General features: G+C 51.7%; 1 protein-coding gene across 3 annotated transcripts in view; it reads right to left on the minus strand.

Moving 5' to 3' along the window:
• The window catches only part of spega (striated muscle enriched protein kinase a), a 536,975-nt gene extending 530,822 nt beyond the window's left edge, over nt 1-6,153 (minus strand). For all 3 annotated transcript variants that reach the window (XM_085986741.1, XM_085986740.1, XM_085986742.1), the window contains exon 1: nt 4,933-6,153. In XM_085986741.1, the coding sequence (XP_085842867.1) occupies nt 4,933-5,386 (454 nt within the window). In that variant the 5' untranslated portion in view covers nt 5,387-6,153. The remainder of the gene's footprint in view (nt 1-4,932) is intronic.
• Between the last annotated feature and the right edge of the window lie 13,650 nt (nt 6,154-19,803).

The following is a 19,803-nucleotide window of genomic DNA, read 5'->3' on the forward strand; positions in this document are numbered from 1 at the left end:
CTCCAAGTGCAGTACTGAGGGAGCGCCGCACTGTCAAAGGGGCGGTACTGAGGGAGCGCCGCACTGTCGGAGGGGCAGTACTGAGGGAGCGCCGCACTGTCGGAGGGGCAGTACTGAGGGAGCGCCGCACTGTCGGAGGGGCAGTACTGAGGGAGCGCCGCACTGTCGGAGGGGCAGTACTGAGGGAGCGCCGCACTGTCGGAGGGGCAGTACTGAGGGAGCGCCGCACTGTCGGAGGGGCAGTACTGAGGGAGCGCCGCACTGTCGGAGGGGCAGTACTGAGGGAGCACCGCACTGTCAGAGGGGCAGTACTGAGGGAGCGCCGCACTGTCGGAGGGGCAGTACTGAGGGAGTGCTGCACTGTCGGAGGGGCAGTACTGAGGGAGCGCCGCACTGTCGGAGGGGCAGTACTGAGGGAGCACCGCACTGTCGGAGGGGCAGTACTGCGGGAGCGCCGCACTGTCGGAGGGGCTGTACTGAGGGAGCGCTGCACTGTCAGAGGGGATGTACTGAGGGAGCGCCGCACTGTCGGAGGGGCAGTACTGAGGGAGCGCTGCACTGTCGGAGGGGCAGTACTGAGGGTGCGCCGCACTGTTGGAGGGCAGTACTGAGGGAGCGCTGCACTGTCGGAGGGGTAGTACTGAAGGAGTGCTGCACTGTCGGAGGGGTAGTACTAAGGGAGCGCCGCACTGTCGGAGGGGCAGTACTGAGGGAGCACTGCACTGTCGGAGGGGCAATACTGAGGGAGTGCTGCACTGTCAGAGGGGCAGTACTGAGGGAGCGCTTCACTGTCAGAGGGGCAGTACTGAGGAAGCGCTGCACTGTCGGAGGGGCAGTACTGAGGGAGCGCCGCACTGTTGGTGGGGCAGTACTGAGGGAGTACTGCACTGTCAGAAGGGCAGTACTGAGGGAGTACTGCACTGTCGGAGGGGCAGTACTGAAGGAGTGCTGCACTGTTGGAGGGGCAGTACTGAGGGAGTGCTGCACTGTCGGAGGGGCAGTACTGAGGGAGTGCTGCACTGTCGGAGGGGCAGTACTGAGGGAGTGCTGCACTGTCGGAGGGGCAGTACTGAGGGAGTGCTGCACTGTCGGAGGGCCAGTACTGAGGGAGCGTTGCACTGTCGGAGGGGCAGTACTGAGGGAGTGCTGCACTGTTGGAGGGGCAGTACTGAGGGAGTACTGCACTGTCGGAGGGGCAGTACTGAAGGAGTGCTGCACTGTTGGAGGGGCAGTACTGAGGGAGTGCTGCACTGTCGGAGGGGCAGTGCTGAGGGAGTGCTGCACTGTCGGAGGGGCAGTACTGAGGGAGTGCTGCACTGTCGGAGGGCCAGTACTGAGGGAGTGCTGCACTGTCGGAGATGCCGTCTTTTGGATGAGACATTAAACCGAGGCCCTGTCTGCTCTCTCAGGTGGGCGTAAAAGATCCCACGGGCATTATTTCAAAAGAAGAGCGGGGGAGTTCTCCCCGGTGTCCTGGCCATTATTAATCCCTCAATCAACATCACTAAAAAACAGATGATCTGGTCATTATCACATTGCTGTTTGTGGGAGCTTGCTGTGCGCAAATTGTCTGCCGCGTTTCCTACATTACAACAGTGACCACACTTCAAAAGTCCTTCTTTGACAGTAAAGCGCTTTGGACTCCCAAGGTCGTGGAAGGCACTACAGAAATGCAAGTTCTTTCTGAATCCAAATTAAGTAATGTCCCCAAAACACAGATGATGCCCACAAAATGCGCTAGCCATCACAGCACGATAAACCTACAGTCAGAGCACCACAATCCATTACCGCAATGTGCAAACATTATCACCCATCAACAGTAAGCTCGTAGCCAGGATATCCACTATTGCACGCTAGGAAGCACTACAGTTAATTACTCTGGTTTGCAATACAATTTAAACCCCGCACTCAGATTGCCGGCTTTAACTCACGCCCATGTAGCCGCTATGGGAACAGGAGGAGGCCATTCAGCCCATCGGACCTGTTCCGCCATTCACTTTGATCACGGTTGATCTGTACCTCAACTCCATCTCCCCGCCTTGGTTCCCTAACCCTTGATACCCTCGCCCAACAAAAATCCATCAATCTTAGTCTTGACATTTTCAATTGACCCCCCCCACCCTCAACAGCTTTTTGGGGGAGAGAGTTCTAGATTTCCACTCCCCTTTGTGTGAAGAAGTGCTTCCTGTCATCACCCCTGAACGGCCTGGCTCTAATTTTAAGGTTATGCCCCCTTGTTCTAGACTCCCCCCCCCCCCCCCCACCAGAGGAAATAGTTTCTCGCTCTCTCCCCTCTCAAATCCTTTAATCATCTTAAACCACACGATCAAATCACCCCTTAATCTTCTATATTCGAGGGAATACAAGCCCAGTCTGTGCAGCCTGTCCTCGTAATTTAACCCTTTTAGCCCCGGTGTCATTCTGGTGAATCTGCGCTGCTCCCCCTCCAAGGCCAATAGATGCGCATGAGCATGAATTTAATGTATAAGGGGGAAGTATTTGATTTGTACACAAATGGCTATGAAGCTAAAAGTGAATTGTGTGTAAAATGTGTAAGGGGGACGTACAGGAAACTCTTTTTTATCTGGCACCGACGGGACCGGCGTGGTGCCGGTTTATCAAAAAGTCCGGATTACAGAGAGGTATAGTAAAAAGTACGAGAGCTCCGTACACAGCAACAAATCCAGGCTTCCCTGTTGCATGGCAACAGGTGCAGGAACCCCGGCCACAGACCAAGCATCCCTGTTGCATAGCAACAAGTGCAGGAACCCCAGTTACACGGCCACAGATCCAGGAACGGCCACTAATATGAAGTAAAACTTACCTGAACCTACTCCTGAATTTTGCCGGTTAACAGAGATTTCCGGTTATTTAGGTGCCGGTAAATCGAAAGTTTCCTGTATTTGATATGTACGGCAGTTGAGGCCAATTCTTTAAATATATTCAAGAAGGAGTTAGATATATTTCTTAAGGCTAAAGGGGTCAAGGGATATGGGGAGAAGGCAGGGACAGGGTACTGAATTTGGATGATCAGCCATGCTCTTGGCATGGCAGCACGGTGGCATAGTGGTTAGCACTGTTGCCTCACAGCGCCAGGGACCCGGGTTCAAATCCGGCCTCGGGTGACTGTCTGTGTGGAGTTTGCACATTCTCCCCGTGTTTGCGTGGGTTTCCTCCGGGTGCTCCGGTTTCCTCCCACAGTCCAAAGATGTGCGGGTTAGGTTGATTGGCTATGATAAAAATTGGCCCTTAGTGTTAGGGGGGATTAAATACGTGGGGTTACGGGGATAGGGCTTGGGTGGGATGGCTGTCGGTGTAGGGACCGGGTGCTAGGGTTTGGATGATCAGCCATGATCTCGTTGAATGGCGGAGCAGGCTCGAAGGGCCGAATGGCCTACTCCTGCTCCTATCTTCTAAGTTTCTATGTTTAACCTTCCTGAGGTGCGGGGCCCAGAACTGAGCACAGTTAACCCAGACGGGGTCTGACCAGAGCTCTGTGTAACTGAAGCTTCCCTTCCTCCCCTCTGTATTCCAGGCCCCTCGAGTCAAAAGCCAACATTCCATTAGCCCTTTCTGATTACTGGTTGCACCTGTGCACGAGCTTTTAGTCAATTCAATTCTGTCAATTCAAATCCCATCTTGTTGCGAAATTGAATTCCGTAAATCTGCTAACCTGTGGGCTGGAACTGGGGAAAATGATCAAAGCTGCCTGATTGGTAAATGAAAATCCAACGGGTTCACTAATGTCCTTCAGGGAAGGGAACCTGCCGTCCTTACCCAGCCTGGCCTACACCTGACTCCAGTCTCACACTACACGGTTGACTCTAAGGGATTCAAACTGTCAGGGTAACGCAGAATGAGCAACAAAATGCGGCCTAGCCTATGTCAGCCACATCCCAAGAACAGATAAAAATTCTTAGAGGGATTGACAGGGTAGATGCTGAAGGATCGGCCGATATATTTCCAAGTCGGGATGGTGTGCGACTTGGAGGGGAACTTGGAGGTGGTGGTGTTCCCATGTGCCTGCTGTCCTTGTCCTAGGTGGTAGAGGTCGCGGGTTTGGGAGGTGCTGCCGAAGAAGCCTTGGCGAGTTGCTGCAGCCACGGTGCGCCGGTGGTGGAGGGAGTGAATGTTTAAGGCGGTGGATGGGGTGCCAATCAAGCGGGCTGCTTTGTCCTGGATGGTGTCGAGCTTCTCGAGTGTTGTTGGAGCTGCAACTCATCCAGGCAAGTGGAGAGTATTCCATCACATTCCTGTCCCTCTTTCCAAGCCCAACTGAAGGCCCGCTACATTGTTCTGGCTGAGATCATGGTAGAATCATAGAATGACACAGCTCAGAAGGAGGCCATTCGGCCCATCGTGCCTGTGCCAGCTCTTTGAAAGAGCTCCCCAATTAGTCCCACTCCCCCTGCTCTTTCCCCAGAGCCCTGCAAAATTCTCCTTTTCAAGTATTTATCCAATTCTCTTTTGAAAGTTACTATTGAATCTGCTTCCACCGCCCTTTCAGGCAGCGCATTCCAGATCACAACAACTCGCTGGGTTATCAAGCATTTCTCCTCATCTCCCCTCTGGTTATTTTGTCAATTATCTTAACTCTGTGCTCTTTAGTTACCGACCTTTCTGCCACTGGAAACAATTTCCCTTTCAAAACCCTTCCTTATTTTGAACACCTCTATTAAATCTCCTCTTAACCTTCTCTGCTCTAAGGAGAACAATCCCAGCGTCTGCGGTCTCTCAGGTGGTTCTGCACCGACTGTTGATGTCCCTCCTGTGGTTCAATGCCACACTGGTGGCTGTGCGTTAACCAACGAAACCATTGGAAAGCAAAGACCATGATCAACACGCCATCTCCAGAAGGTGTTCCTCCCCCATGCCCATCCCGTCCCATCCCCACCCTCCCACCGTCCGAGCCCCTTCAGACCAACGGCCTACCTTCCAACTCCAGAACAGCGAGCACGGCTGACGTGCGGGATTCTCCCAGGCGATTGCGCGCGATGCAGGTGTAGACCCCGGCGTCGGCGGGCTTGCAGTCCCGGATCCACAGGGCCCCGTACTCCCCGCTGTCCTGGGGCAGGGGCCGATTGTTCTTGAACCAGGCCAGGGCGGGCACGGGGCTCCCGGTCACCGCCACCTTCAGCCTGATGTCGCAGCCGGTGCCGATGGCGGCGTTCTTCAGCCTCCGGAGGAAGGCCGGGGGCTGGGAGCCCTCCCGGCTGGGCAGCTCGGGCGCCGCCTGCTCCCCGCAGACCCTAGCCCTCTTCGGGGGCACGGCGGGGACAGCAGGCGCCGCCCCTGCCAATCTGACCCGCCCGGGAAACTGCAAGGAGCTGCTGCTGAGCTGATCGCTGCTCTTCCTGAGGGTGAGGCTGGTTTGGGCAGTGTGCATGATGCAGAACCCTCGACAACTTGCAATTCATAGAAAGCCAGAGAGAGAGAGAGAGAGAATGGGGGGAGGATAAATCCAATCCAACTTGTTTGTAAAAACTTTGCAAAAAGTTTGCTTTTGGTTTGAAAAAAGTTTTTATCAGATTAAATAAACATTGAGGGAGGGGGAACCCTTCAACTGGGCTTCGATAAATGCGGGGAGCAAACAAAAATATCCAGAGAGAGGAGGCGGGGGATAAACCTTTGGAAGCAGAATAGTTTTAAAAGAATTTCCAACTTTCGTTTTCTTTAAACAAGGTTTTTGCAAATGGAAAGCTTTTTTGCAAGGGTAAGGGTGAAAATAAAACAGAGCCCTACCTCAACTTTAAAAAAAAATTGTTGTCTTCAGGATTTCTCCAGGTTGAAATGTTTTTGAGGTTGTTTATTTTCATGGGGTGGAATCTCTCGGGAACTGTCGCTTTTGACGGTAATATGCTGACAAGTCTCCGTTCCAGCCACTGATCTCCTCCCTTCTCGAGAGACCCTCAGGAAAGCTCCAGAGAATTCCCCCCTCGGCAGTTGCTGATCCCTCTTCCTTGTTCCTTCTTTTAAAAGTTTTTACAGTAAGTTTGTTCTGTGGACTATTGGTTGGAGGTGACCTGCTTTGGTGCCCGGACCATGGTTGCCCCTCTGCTGTGTCCCAGGGGTAGGTGGTGTCCCACTGGTTTCAATTCTTGCCCTCTCTCTCTCTCTCTCTCTCTCTCCTGTCACTCCCTCCACCAACCCCCAGCTGTCTCACATCAGTCACACAACGCTCTCCAAACATCTCACATTCATCCTTTATGGGCAGTCAGTGACAGAAGGGGGGATGGGGGTGGGTACGGATTGTTGGACGAAAAAAGACCGAGGTGTATCTAGGTCGCCTTCTATGATCCTGGTTGTCACATCATACAGGGAGCTGTTGACTAATCATAGCAATCAATCTCTATCAATTAGTCTGCAACAGACCCAGAGATGAGGCGATGGGAAACCCCCTACCCTAATGAAAGAACTCACATAGAAACATAGAAGATAGGAGCAGGAGTAGGCCACTCGGCCCCTCGAGCCTGCCCCGCCATTCAATGAGATCATGGCCGATCATCCAAATTCAGTTCCCTGTCCCTGCTTTCTCCCCATATCCCGTGATCCCTTTAGCCTTAAGAAATATATCCAACTCCTTCTTGAATATATTTAATGAATTGGCCTCAACTGCCTTCTGTGGTAGAGAATTCTACAGGTTCACCACTCTCTGGGTGAAGAAATTCCTCCTCATTTCTGTCCTAAATGGCTTACCCCTTATCCTTAGACTGTGACCCCTGGTTTATATAGCGCCTGTCTCACAAGCTCAGGACCTGCCAAAGAGTGTCAGCCGTGGCTCAGTGGGCAGCACTCTCGCTTCTGAGTCAGAAGGCTGTGGGTTCGAGTCCCACTCCAGAGACTTGAGCCCATAATCCAGGCCGACACTCCTAGTGCAGTACTGAGGGAGTACTGCACTGTCAGAGGTGCCGTCCTTCTGATGAGACATTAAACCGAGGCCCCGCCTGCTCTCTTTGGTGGATGTAAAAGATCCCATGGCCACTATTTCAATAGAAGAGCAGGGGGAGTTCTCTACCCCAGAGGGCTGTGGAGGCTCAGTCGATGAATATATTCAAGACAGAGATCGATAGATTTTTGAACTCACGGGGAATCGAGGGTTATGGGGAGCGGGTGGGGAAAGTGGAGTTGAGGCCAAGATCAGATCAGCCATGATCTTATTGAATGGCGGAGCAGGCTCGAGGGGCCGAATGGCCGACTCCTGCTCCTGTTTCTGATGTTGTTAGGCAGCGAACCAGTTGGATTTTTACGACAATCCGACAGCTTCATGACCACTTTTACTGATACTGGCTTTTTATCAAACTGCATTCAAATTCTCAAACACAAACAGACGATCCGGTCATTGTCACATTGTGGGAGCTTGCTGTGCGCAAACTGGCCGCCGTGTTTCCTACATGCCAACAGTGACTACACTTCAAAAATTATCACATTGCTGTCTGTGGGAGCTTGCTGTGCGCAAACTGGCCACCGTGTTTCCTACATTACAACAGTGACTACACTTCAAAAATTATCACATTGCTGTCTGTGGGAGCTTGCTGTGCGCAAACTGGCCACCGTGTTTCCTACATTACAACAGTGACTACACTTCAAAAAGTACTTCATTGGCTGTAAAGCGCTTTGGGGCATCCTGTGAGGTGGCTCCCCATAGGCCATGAAAGACGTGATAGAAATGCAGGTATTTCTTTTCTTTCAAATTTCCCATGATGGGGTTTGAACTTGTGTTCCCAGGATTACAAGTCCAGTAACATAACAGCAACAACAACTTGCAATTATATAGCGCCTTTAACATAGTAAAACGTCCCACGGCGCTGCACAGGAGCGATTATCAAACAAAATTTGACACCGAGCCACATAAAGAGATATTAGGACAGGTGACCAAAAGCTTGGTCAAAGCGGTAGGTTTTAAGGAGCGTCTTAAAGGAGGGGAGAGAGGCGGAGAGGTTTAGGGAGGGAATTCCAGAGCTTGGGGCCCAGGCAGGTCAAGACACGGCCGCCAATGGTGGAGTGATTAAAATCGGGGATGCTCAACAGGCCAGAGTTGGAGAAGCGCTGAGATCTCGGAGGGTTGTAGGGCTGGAGGAGGTCAGAGAGATGGGGAGGCGAGAGGCCATGGAGGGATTTGAACACAAGGCTGAGAATTTTAAACTCGAGACGTTGCTGGACCGGGAGCCAGTGTAGGTCAGCGAGCGCTGGGGGTGATGGGCGAACGGGACTTGGTGCGAGTTAGGACATGGGCAGCCAAGTTTTAGATGACCTCAAGTTTCCGTAACCACATTACTGTACCCCATAGCCTGAGGTCCTCAGGATATCCTGCAACACTTTACAAACAATGGATTGTTAACTGCAATCCCTGTTGATGTCTAAAGCAAGCCAGTGGGCAGTCAATTTGCACACAAATCCCTGAAAGATCAAATCACAAGATAATTAGAGGGGAGGATGGCCATTCGGCCCATCTTAGGTCGTCCATCCCGAGAGACCCTAAAGTCTCCGGCCCCCACCCCCACCTCATTGCTTCATCGAATTGGTTCCTCAATGACAATTCCAGGGACTTGACCTCAATTTCTCGACCTTGGAGTCCATTCTGTGTGTGAAGATCTATGTCCTGATATTATAGGAAGGGAAAGAAAGACTTGCATTTCTATAGCGCCTTTCACACCTCAGAACATCCCAATGAAGCATTTTCTGAAGTGGAGTCACTGTTGTAATGCAGGAAAGGTGGCAGCCAATTTACACACAGCAAGCTCCCACAATGTGATAATGACCAGAGAATCTGTTTTTTTAGTGATGTAGATTGAGGAATAAATATTGGCCCCCGGACATGGGGGAGAACTCCCCTGCTCTTCTTCAAATAGCGCCGTGGGATCTTACACATCCACCTGTGAGGGCAGAGGGGGTCCTCGGTTTAACATCTCATCCCAACGACGCAACATAGGAACAGGAGAAGACCATTCAGCCCCTCCAGCCTGATCCGCCATTCACTTTGATCATGGTTGATCTGTAGATTAACTCCATCTACCCGCCTTGGTTCCATATCCCCTAATACCCTCGCCCAACAAAAATCTATCAACACAAAAATCTGAAATAAAAACAAAATGCTGGAGAAACTCAGCAGGTCAGGCAGCATCTGTGAAGAGAGAAACAGAGTTGACGTTTCAGGTCGATGACCTTTCGAACTGAGATTCTATCAATCTCCCTTTTGAAATTTTCTATTGACCCCCAACCTCAACAGCTTTTTGGGGGAGAGAGTTCCAGATTTCCGCTGCCCTGTATGTGAAGAAGTGCTTCCTGACATCACCCCTGAACTGCCTGGCACTAACTTTAAGGTTATGTCCCCTTACTTATTACATACTTAGAATTTACAGCACAGAAACAGGCCATTCGGTCCAACTAGTCCAGGCCGGTGTTTATGCTCCCCACGAGCCTCCTCCCACCCTCTTCATCTCACCCCATCAGCATATCCTTCTATTCCTTTCTCCCTCGTGTTTATCTAGCTTCCCCTTAAATCCATCTACACTATTCACCTCAACCACTCGCTGTGGGAGCGAGTTCCACATTCTCACCACTCTCTGGGTCAAGAAGTTTCTCCTGAATTCCCTGTTGGATTTATTAGTGACTGTCTTATATTGATGAACCCTAGTTCTGGACACTTACATCCCACTCCAAAATTTATCTTTTTACGGGTGTGAGCCTGTATATTAATCTTGTAATTCAATTAAAAGTAACATTCCAGATTTGGCTTTTCAATTCCCTTTAACTATCTTCACACCTGTACAACCTCTCCTCGCAGATGTGTCCTCCAAGGCATAAAAGCCAAAGAGGATGATTTTTGATCCCCAGCTACTGCATTCATGCTGAAAAATTGGGGCATTTGACAGACAATACAATTATATACAGAGTAAAGCTCCCGCTACACTGTCCCATCAAACACTCCCAGGGCAGGTACAGCACGGGTTAGATACAGAGTAAAGCTCCCTCTACACTGTCCCATGAAACACTCCCAGGGCAGGTACAGCACAGGTTAGATACAGAGTAAAGCTCCCTCTACACTGTCCCATCAAACACTCCCAGGGCAGGTACAGCACGGGTTAGATACAGAGTAAAGCTCCCTCTACACTGTCCCATCAAACACTCCCAGGGCAGGTACAGCACGTGTTAGATACAGAGTAAAGCTCCCTCTACACTGTCCCATCAAACACTCCCAGGGCAGGTACAGCACGGGTTAGATACAGAGTAAAGCTCCCTCTACACTGTCCCATCAAACACTCCCAGGGCAGGTACAGCGCGGGTTAGATACAGAGTAAATCTCCCTCTGCACTGTCCCATCAAACACTCCCAGGGCAGGTACAGTACGGGATTAGATACAGAGTAAAGCTCCCTCTACACTGTCCCATCAAACACTCCCAGGGCAGGTACAGCAGGGGTTAGATACAGAGTAAAGCTCCCTCTACACTGTCCCATCAAACACTCCCAGGGCAGGTACAGCACGGGTTAGATACAGAGTAAAGCTCCCTCTACACTGTCCCATCAAACACTCCCAGGGCAGGTACAGTACGGGTTAGATACAGAGTAAAGCTCCCGCTACACTGTCCCATCAAACACTCCCAGGGCAGGTACAGCACAGGTTAGTTACAGAATAAAGCTCCCTCTACACTGTCCCGTCAAACACTCCCAGGGCAGGTACAGCATGGGTTAGATACAGAGTAAAGCTCCCTGTACACTATTCCATCAAGCACTCCCAGGCAGGTACAGCACGGGTTAGATACAGAGTAAAGCTCCCTCTACACTGTCCCATCAAACACTCCCAGGGCAGGTACAGCACGGGTTAGATACAGAGTAAAGCTCCCTCTACACTGTCCCATCAAACACTCCCAGGGCAGGTACAGCACAGGTTAGATACAGAGTAAAGCTCCCTCTACACTGTCCCATCAAACACTCCCAGGGCAGGTACAGCACGGGTTAGATACAGAGTAAAGCTCCCTCTACACTGTCCCATCAAACACTCCCAGGGCAGGTACAGCACGGGTTAGATACAGAGTAAAGCTCCCTCTACACTGTCCCATCAAACACTCCCAAGGCAGGTACAGCACGGGTTAGATACAGAGAAAAGCTCCCTCTGCACTGTCCCATCAAACACTCCCAGGGCAGGTACAGCACGGGTTAGATACAGAGTAAAGCTCCCTCTGCACTCTTCTCTTAGGCAGTCCCTCGGAACCGAGGGTGACTTGCTTCCACATTAAAAATGAGTTCGCAGGTGACTGATGAGTCCAATGCGGGACCTGCAGTCTCTGTCACAGGTGGGGCCGATGGTGGTTGAAGGGGCGGGTGGGTGGGGTGCTTGGGTTGACGTGCGCTCCTTGCGCTGCCTGCGCTTGGCTTCCGCTTGCTCCCGGCGAAGAGACTCGAGGTGTTCGACGCCTTCCCGGATGCTTCTCCTCCACTTTGTGCGGTCTTGGGCCAGGGATTCCCAGGTGTCGGTGGGGATGTTACACTTTTTCAAGGAGGCTCTGAGGGTGTCCTTGAGGTGTTTCCTCTGCCCACCTGGGGCTCTCTTGCTGTGCCGGAGCTCCGAGTAGAGCGCTTGTTTTGGGAGTCTCGTATCGGGCATGCGGACAATGTGACCTGTCCATCTGAGCTGATTGAGCGTGGTCAGAGCTTCGATGCTGGGGGTGTTGGCCTGAGCAAGAACACTGACGTTGGTGTGCCTATCCTGCCAATGGATTTGCAGGATCTTGCGGAGGCAGCGTTGGTGGTACCTCTCCAGTGCTTTGAGGTGCCTGCTGTACATGGTCCATGTCTCCGAGGCATACAGCAGGGCAGGTATCACTGCTGCCCTGTAGACCATGAGCTTAGTGCCGGGTTTGAGGTCCTGGTCTTCAAACACTCTCTTCCTCAGGCAACCGAAGGCTGCACTGGCACACCGAAGGCAGTGTTGGACTTCGTCGTCGACGTCTGCCCTTGTTGACAGTAGGCTCCCGAGGCATGGAAAGTGGCCCTCTGCACTGTCCCATCAAACACTCCCAGGGCAGGTACAGCACCGGTTAGATACAGAGTAAATCTCCCTCTGCACTGTCCCATCAAACACTCCCAGGGCAGGTACAGCACTGGTTAGATACAGAGTAAAACTGTCTCTACACTGAGAATTCTGAGCGAGACCAGTCTCCAATCCGTGCTCGCTTTAAGTAAAACTTTCCTGCTGGGAGAGGAGGATTGACCCCTGAGGCTGCACATTACACACCTGCATTGGCAATGAGGCAACATGCTTGGACATTTGCTGTTCTGCCAGGAGGTCGTCTGCCTGTCTGTCTATTTTTCTGTCTGCCTGTCTGACTGCCTGTCTGTCTGCCTGACTGTCTGTCTGCCTGTCTGTCTGCCTGACTATCAGTCTGCCTGTCTGTCTGTCTGCCTGTCTGCCAGTCTGTCTGCCTGTCTGCCTGTCTGCCAGTCTGTCTGCCTGTCTGACTGCTAGTCTGTCTGCCTGTCTGCCTGTCTGACTGCCAGTCTGTCTGCCTGTCTGCCAGTCTGTCTGCCTGTCTGACTGCTAGTCTGTCTGCCTGTCTCTCTGCCTCTGTTTGTGTGTCTGTCTGTCTATCACATCAATCCTGACTGAGAAGATTCTTTTAGACAGACTGATGGCGCTCTCCGCTGGCGACAACCCAGTATTACAGGACAGTAATATAAAATCACCTTTAAACTGAATACAGGAGCCAAAGACTCGAGCCCCAGTGGTGAAAGCTTAAAGGGAAACAGCAGTTTGGATTTCTTTCTTCTTTTTGTCGATCTTGGGAATATAAAACGCAGGAATGTGCAAACTAGAACATTTCAGTCTCTCTGGCTGTCACCAAACAAAGGGTATGCAAGTGTCAGCCAATGGCTCAGTGGGCAGCTCCCTCACCCTCTGAGTCCGAAGGTTGTGGGTTTAAGTCCCGTTCCAGAGAATTAAGCATAAAATCTAGGCTGACACTCCAGTGCAGTGCTGAGGGAGTGCTGCACTGTCAGAGGTGCTGTCTTTCGGATGAGATGTTAAACCGAGGCCCCGACTGCCCCCTCAGGTGGATGTAAATGATCTCACGGCACAGTTTTGAGGAAAGAACAGCAGAGTTCTCCCCGGTGTCCTGGGGCCAATATTTATACATCACTAAAACAGATTATCCAGTCATTGTCACGTTTCTGTTTGTGGGATCTTGCTGTGCACAAATTGGCTGCTGTGTTTCCTACATTACAGCAGTGACTACACTTCCTTGGCTGTAAAGTGTTTTGGGACGTCCTGAGGATTGTGAAAAGTGCTGTAGAAATGCAAGTCTTCTTACCCAATCCATTAATCATAATCATAATCTACTCTATTGTCATTGTTAGTGCACAAGTGCAGTACAACGAAATGCTCTATCCTCCAATTGATTTTCTCACCTGTCCCAACTTCCCCCTTAAAATCATTGAAGTTGTGAACTTTAAGTAGAGCATTCTGCACAAAATCATTGGGGGGAGTCAGGGGGTGGGGTGGATCAAGGACCCAATCACTTTGAGGTGGTGCAATTTTGTAAATCCCAAACTGCTGTAGAATAACAGAGGGGACACCGGTGCCCACCACCAGGTGGCAGTGATGGACAGCGGCAGCTGCTTCCCTGCTGCTGCAGGACATAAAATCGGTCTCTCCCTGTTGTCAATACGGGGGATGGCTCCCTCCAGTCGTGGTTTGGTGCTGGGATGGTCGGCGTCTTGTTCAAAGAAGGGGCTCGATTGTGTTTACACGTCCAATTACTTCAACTGGATATGTCAGGGAGGGCTAGGAGATCACGCTGGCAAGTTGTACGAGGCCAGATCTAGGTTAGATGTCAGGAGGTGGTTCTTCTCTCAGAGAATAGCAAACCTCTGGAACAGGCTGCCGTCTGGTGCGCTGGACGCTGATTCGCTGAATTCCTTCAAGCGAGAGCTGGACCTGTTTCTGGCTGGGGCGGAGATCACCTCGTGCGAGAGGTAGGTACTGTACCTGGTAACATTAATCAGGGCAGAGTGATCTCCCGGACTAGTTTCGATTGCCTGGATGGGTTGGAGAGGAATTTCCTAGATTTTTTCTTCTTAATTCGCCTCTCCCAGGAGACTCCATGGCTCCGGGTGGGGTGGGGACTCGATATAGCGGGACAGGCTGGATGGACCAATAGGTTCGCTGACCTACATCGGCTCCCGGTCCGGCAACACCTCGAGTTTAAAATTCTTAACCTCGGATTCAAGTCCCTCTGTGGCCTCGCCCCTCCCTATCTCTGTATCCTCCGCCAACCCTCCGAGATCTCTGCGCTCCTTCAATTCTGGCCTCTTTAGCATCCCACGATTTTAATCGCTCCACCATTGGCGGCCGTGCCTTCTGTTGCCTGGGCCCCCGAGCTCTGGAATTCCCTCCCTAAAACATCTCCGCCTCTCTACCCCTCTCTCCTCCTTTAAGACGTTCCATAAAACCTGCCTCTTTGACCAAGCTTTTGGTCACCTGCCCGAATATCCCCTTATGTGGCTCGGTGTCAAATTTTGTTTGATAATTGCTCCTGTGAAGCGCCTTGGGACATTTTACTACATTAAAGGCGCTGTATAAATACAAGTTATTGTTGTTGTTGTCTTTTCCTGTCCATCATTTTCGTATGTTCGTACGTGTTCTGCTCCCGGAGCAAAATACTGAAATCCACTTACATAAAATGTAGGGGCTGCACCTTTGGCCTGTCGGGAGGGAGTCTGATGGGGATCTTTCAGCTCCCTGTGTGACTGAAGAATGAGGGGATACAGAATACCAGAACTCAGGTGTGATATTGGCGTACCAAAACTTAACAGGAGCCCAAGGAGCTCGAGTCCCCCGTTTAATCCTACTTTTGTTTTACTTATTTTTTTGTTATTCATTCTGGGGGGATGCAGGCGTCACTGGCAAGGCCGGCATTTCCAGCCCATCGCTAGCTGCCCTGAGGAGGGCTTTTCATAAACCTGAGGGGCAGTTCAGAGTCAGCCACGTCGGTGTGGGACTGGAGTCACATATAAACGGACTTGCATTTCTATAGCGCCTTTCACCAACTCAGGACGTCCCAAAGCCCTTCACAGCCAATCATGTACTTTTGACTGTCAATGTTTCCCCCTAATTATTTTTTGGGTGCGCGGCCCCTTTAAGGGCCTGAGCGGCCCATCCACAGTTCAGCGCATGCGCAAAGTTTAACATTGCGCAGCTTAGAGGGAACGTTGGTCACTGCTGTAATGTGGGAAACGCGGCAGCCAGTTTGCACACAGCAAGATCCCACAAACAGCAATGAGATAAATGACCAGCTCATCTGGGTTTTTTTTTAGGGATGTTGGTTGGGGATTAAATATTAATAAATAGCCCACTCCAGAGATTTGAGCACAAAATGCTAGGCCAACGCTCCCAGTGCCAGTGCTGAGGGAGCGCCGCACTGTCGGAGGGGCCGTCTTTCGGATGAGATGTTAATCCGAGGCCCCGTCTGCCCTCTCAGCGGTCGAGGTAAAAGATCCCGCGGCCACTATTTCGAAGAAGAGCAGGGGGGATTTGTCCCCGGTGTCCTGGGGCCAATATTTATCCCTCAATCAACATCACTAAAAAACAGATTATCTGGTCATTTATCACGTTGCTGTTTGTGGGAGCTTGCTGTGCGCAAATTGGCTGCCGCGTTTCCCACATTACAAGAGTGACCATACTTCAAAAAGTACTTCATTGTCTGTGAAGCGCTTTGGGACGTCCTGAGGTGGTGAAAGGTGCTATAGAAATGCAAGTCCTTTCTTAGGGGGGTTGGTAGGAAAGCGAAATGCTGGTTTCTGTGCCTCTCATTTTTTTTTTTTTAATTCATTGATGGGATGTGGGCGTCGCTGGCTAGGCCTGCATTTAGTGCCCATCCCTAATTGCCCTTGAGAAGATGGTGGTGAGCCGCCTTCTTGAACCGCTGCAGTCCATATGGTGTAGGTACACCCACAATGCTGTTAGGAAGGGAGTTCCAGGATTTTGGCCCAGCGACAGTGAAGGAACAGCGATACAGGTCCAAGTCAGGGTGGTGTGTGACTTGGAGGGGAACTTGTAGGTGGTGATGTTCCCATGCGTCTGCTGCCCTTGTCCTTCTAAGTGGTAGAGGTCGCGGGTTTGGAAGGTGCTGTTGAAGGAGCTTTGGCGAGTTGCTGCAGTGCATCTTGTAGATGGTACACACTGCAGCCACAGTGCGCCGGTGGTGGAGGGAGTGAATGTTGAAGGTGGTGTATGGGGTGCCAATCAAACGGGCTGCTTTATCCTGAATGGTGTCGAGCTTCTTGAGTGTTGCTGGAGCTGCACATGAGTTGCTCCAGCGAAGGTGAATCTGATGAATGTTTGATTTATAGATGGCTGTGTGTGGGGGGGGGGGGTGTTCCTGCTGTGTGAGGAGTGAAGCTGGAATTCTGCAAAGCTGGGAAACTTCACCTGGTATATCCCGTGTCTTTATTTATGCCGCTATGATCAGCTGGTGGGTCTCACTCCTTCCACCTAGGCCTTGTTCAACAAGAACTGCCCCTGCCCCCATTTGAAATCTGAAGACGAGCTGAAAAAAATGTCCTTTATTAAAGGGGCGGTGTCTTCGTGCAAATAATGTTTGGCAACCTTTATTGGGTGGGACGTGATGGGGTGGGGGGGGGTGCATACGGATGAAGGACGAGAAGAGGCAAACGTCAGTTTCTCAATCATCATCGCATAAACAGATGATCCGGTCATCATCACATTGCTGATTGTGGGATCTTGCTGTGCGCAAATTGGCTGCCGCGTTTCCCACATTACAACGGTGACTGCACTTGCTGTTCGTGGGACGCTTCCAAAGTACAAAACCCAGGCAGAGAGGACCTGCGGGAAGGAGGGAGGAGGACAGTAGGTGTGTGTGTGTGTGTGTGTGTGTGTGTGTGTGCTAGGCTGTTGTAGCAGAGCCTGGTCTGCCCCACCTGTGACAGAGACTGTAGGTCCCACATTGGACTCATCAGTCACCTGAGAACTCATTTTTAATGTGGAAGCAAGTCATCCTCGGTTCCGAGGGACTGCCTAAGAGGAAGAAGACACTTCAAAAAGTATTTCATTGGCTGTAAAGCGCTTTGGGACGTCCGGTGGTTGTGAAAGGCGCTATAGAAATGCAAGTCTTTCTTTCTATTCTTTAAGACACGATGACGTCCGTCAATGTTCCCTCTATGTGCACCAGTCGCTGAAGGTAAGCATGCAGGTGCAGCAGGCGGTTAAGAAGGCAAATGGTATGTTGGCCTTCGTAGGGAGAGGGTTCGAGTACAGGAACAAGGATGTCTTGCTGCAGTTGTACAGGGTCTTGGTAAGACCACATCTTGAGTATTGTGTGCAGTTTTGGTCGCCTTATCTGAGGAAGGATGTTCTTGCCATGGAGGGAGTGCAGCGAAGATTCACCAGGCTGATACCTGGGATGGCAGGAATGATGTATGAGGGGAGATTGGGTCGATTGGGCTTATACTCGCTGGAGTTTAGAAGAATGAGAGGGGATCTCATTGAAACTTATAAAATTCTAACAGGACTAGACAGACTAGATGCAGGAAGGATGTTCCCGATGGCGGAGGAGTCCAGAACCAGGGGTCACAGTCTAAGGATAAGGGGTAAGCCATTTAGGACAGAGATGAGGAGGAATTTCTTCACCCAGAGAGTGGTGAACCTGTGGAATTCTCTACCACAGAAGGCAGTTGAGGCCAATTCATTAAATATATTCAAGAAGGAGTTGGATATATTTCTTAAGGCTAAAGGGATCAAGGGGTATAGGGATAAAGCAGGGACAGGGTACTGAGTTTAGATGATCAGCCATGATCTCATTGAATGGCGGAGCAGGCTCGAGGTGCCGAATGGCCTACTCCTGCTCCTATCTTCTATGTTTAAGCTGCGCATTATTGTGCGTGGCCTGTTTATTTCAATGCGCTGTGTGACGTAAGAAAACTACTAGGCACTTGGCCTGAGTATTAAACAAGGCTTTAATCAACTGTTTTACAACATGGAGGTCTAGTTGTGTCCTTCACTAGTTCCTGTTAAAGAATGTCCTGAGCAAGCTGGGCCCATGCCCGAGTATTTATACTCTCCCTGGACAGCACCCCCAGCAGGCCGCCCAGTATCATTTCATAAGTCATTTCCACATGAATGACAAGATTCATGTCACTGTCCCTTTAAATTTCTGCGCATGTGCGGTAACGCTTGTGAGCAGCCTGCACGGTACCTTGTAAAGTACTCGCGGCCACGCACGCACGCAACTTAGAGAGAACATTGGCGGCCGTGCCTTCAGCTGCCTGGGCCCTAAGCTCTGGGATTCCCTCCCTAAACCTCTCCATCTCTCTGCTCCTTTAAGATATTCCTTAAAACCTCCCTCTTTTACCGAGCCTTTGGTCGCCTGTCCTGATATCTCCTTATGTGGCTCAGCGTCAGATTTGTGTCTTATTACGCTCCTGCGGCACGCCTTGGGACATCGGAGCAGGAGGAGGCCATTCAGCCCCTCGAGCCTGCTCCGCCATTCAGTGAGATCACGGCTGATCTGTATCTTAACTCCATTTACCGGCCTTTGCTCCGTAACCCTCGATACTCTTACCCAACAAAAATCGCAGTCTTGAAAGCTCCAATTCACCCCCAGCATCCCCAGCCTTTTTGGGGGAGAGAGTTCCAGATTTCCGCTGCCCTTTGTGTGAAGAAGTGCTTCCTGACGTCACCCCTGAACGGCCTGGCTCTAATTTTAAGATTGTGTCCCCTTGTTCTGGACTCCCCCCACCAGAGGAAATAGTTTCTCTGTATCTACCAGAGAGCGGTGGGAATGTGGAACTCGCTACCACAGGGAGTGGTTGAGGCGAATAGCAGAGATTGATTTAAGGGGAAGCTCGATAAACACATGAGGGAGAAAGGAATCGAAGGATGTGCTGATGGGGTAAGATGAAGAGGGGTGGGAGGAGGCTGGCGTGGAGCATAAACACCGGCACAGACCAGATGGGCCGAATGGCCTGATTCTGTGCTGTAAATTCTGTGTAATTCTACGTAATACCCTAACGATTCTTTTTAACATTTTAAAAACCTGGATCAGATCACCCCTCAAACTATTATACTCAAGGGAATACAAGGACCATTTGCTACGTTGAAGGCACTATATAAATGCAAACTCTTGTTGTTGTGATGTTACTGCGAAGTGTTTCTAAGTGAACCTCCGTCAAGCATTGCCCACTCGCCACACCCCAACCCAGGCCCCGCACCCCAAACCAGGACCCGCGCCCCAACCCAGGCCCCACACCCCAACCCACGACCCACTCCCCAACCCAGGACCCGCACCCCAACCCAGGCCCCACGCACCAACCCAGGCCCCACACACCAACCCGGGCCCCACACACCAACCCACGCCCCACGCCCCAACCCACGACCCACGCCCCAACCCAGGCCCCGCGCACCAACCCAGGCCGCACCCCAACCCAGGCCCCGCACACCGACCCGGGCCCCGCACACCAACCCAGGCTCCACGCACCAACCCAGGCCCCACGCACCAACCCAGGCCCCACACACCAACCCGGGCCCCACACACCAACCCACGCCCCACGCCCCAACCCACGACCCACGCCCCAACCCAGGCCCCACACCCCAACCCACGACCCACTCCCCAACCCAGGACCCGCACCCCAACCCAGGCCCCACGCACCAACCCAGGCCCCACACACCAACCCACGCCCCACGCCCCAACCCAGGCCCCGCGCCCCAGCCCAGGCCCCACACACCAACCCACGCCCCACGCCCCAACCCACGCCCCACGCCCCAACCCACGACCCACGCCCCAACCCAGGCCC

The sequence above is a fragment of the Somniosus microcephalus genome, chromosome 4, assembly GCF_052327205.1.
Source record: "Somniosus microcephalus isolate GS21.2 chromosome 4, FLI_Smic_1.0, whole genome shotgun sequence".
In the NCBI taxonomy this organism is placed as follows: Eukaryota; Metazoa; Chordata; class Chondrichthyes; order Squaliformes; family Somniosidae; genus Somniosus; species Somniosus microcephalus.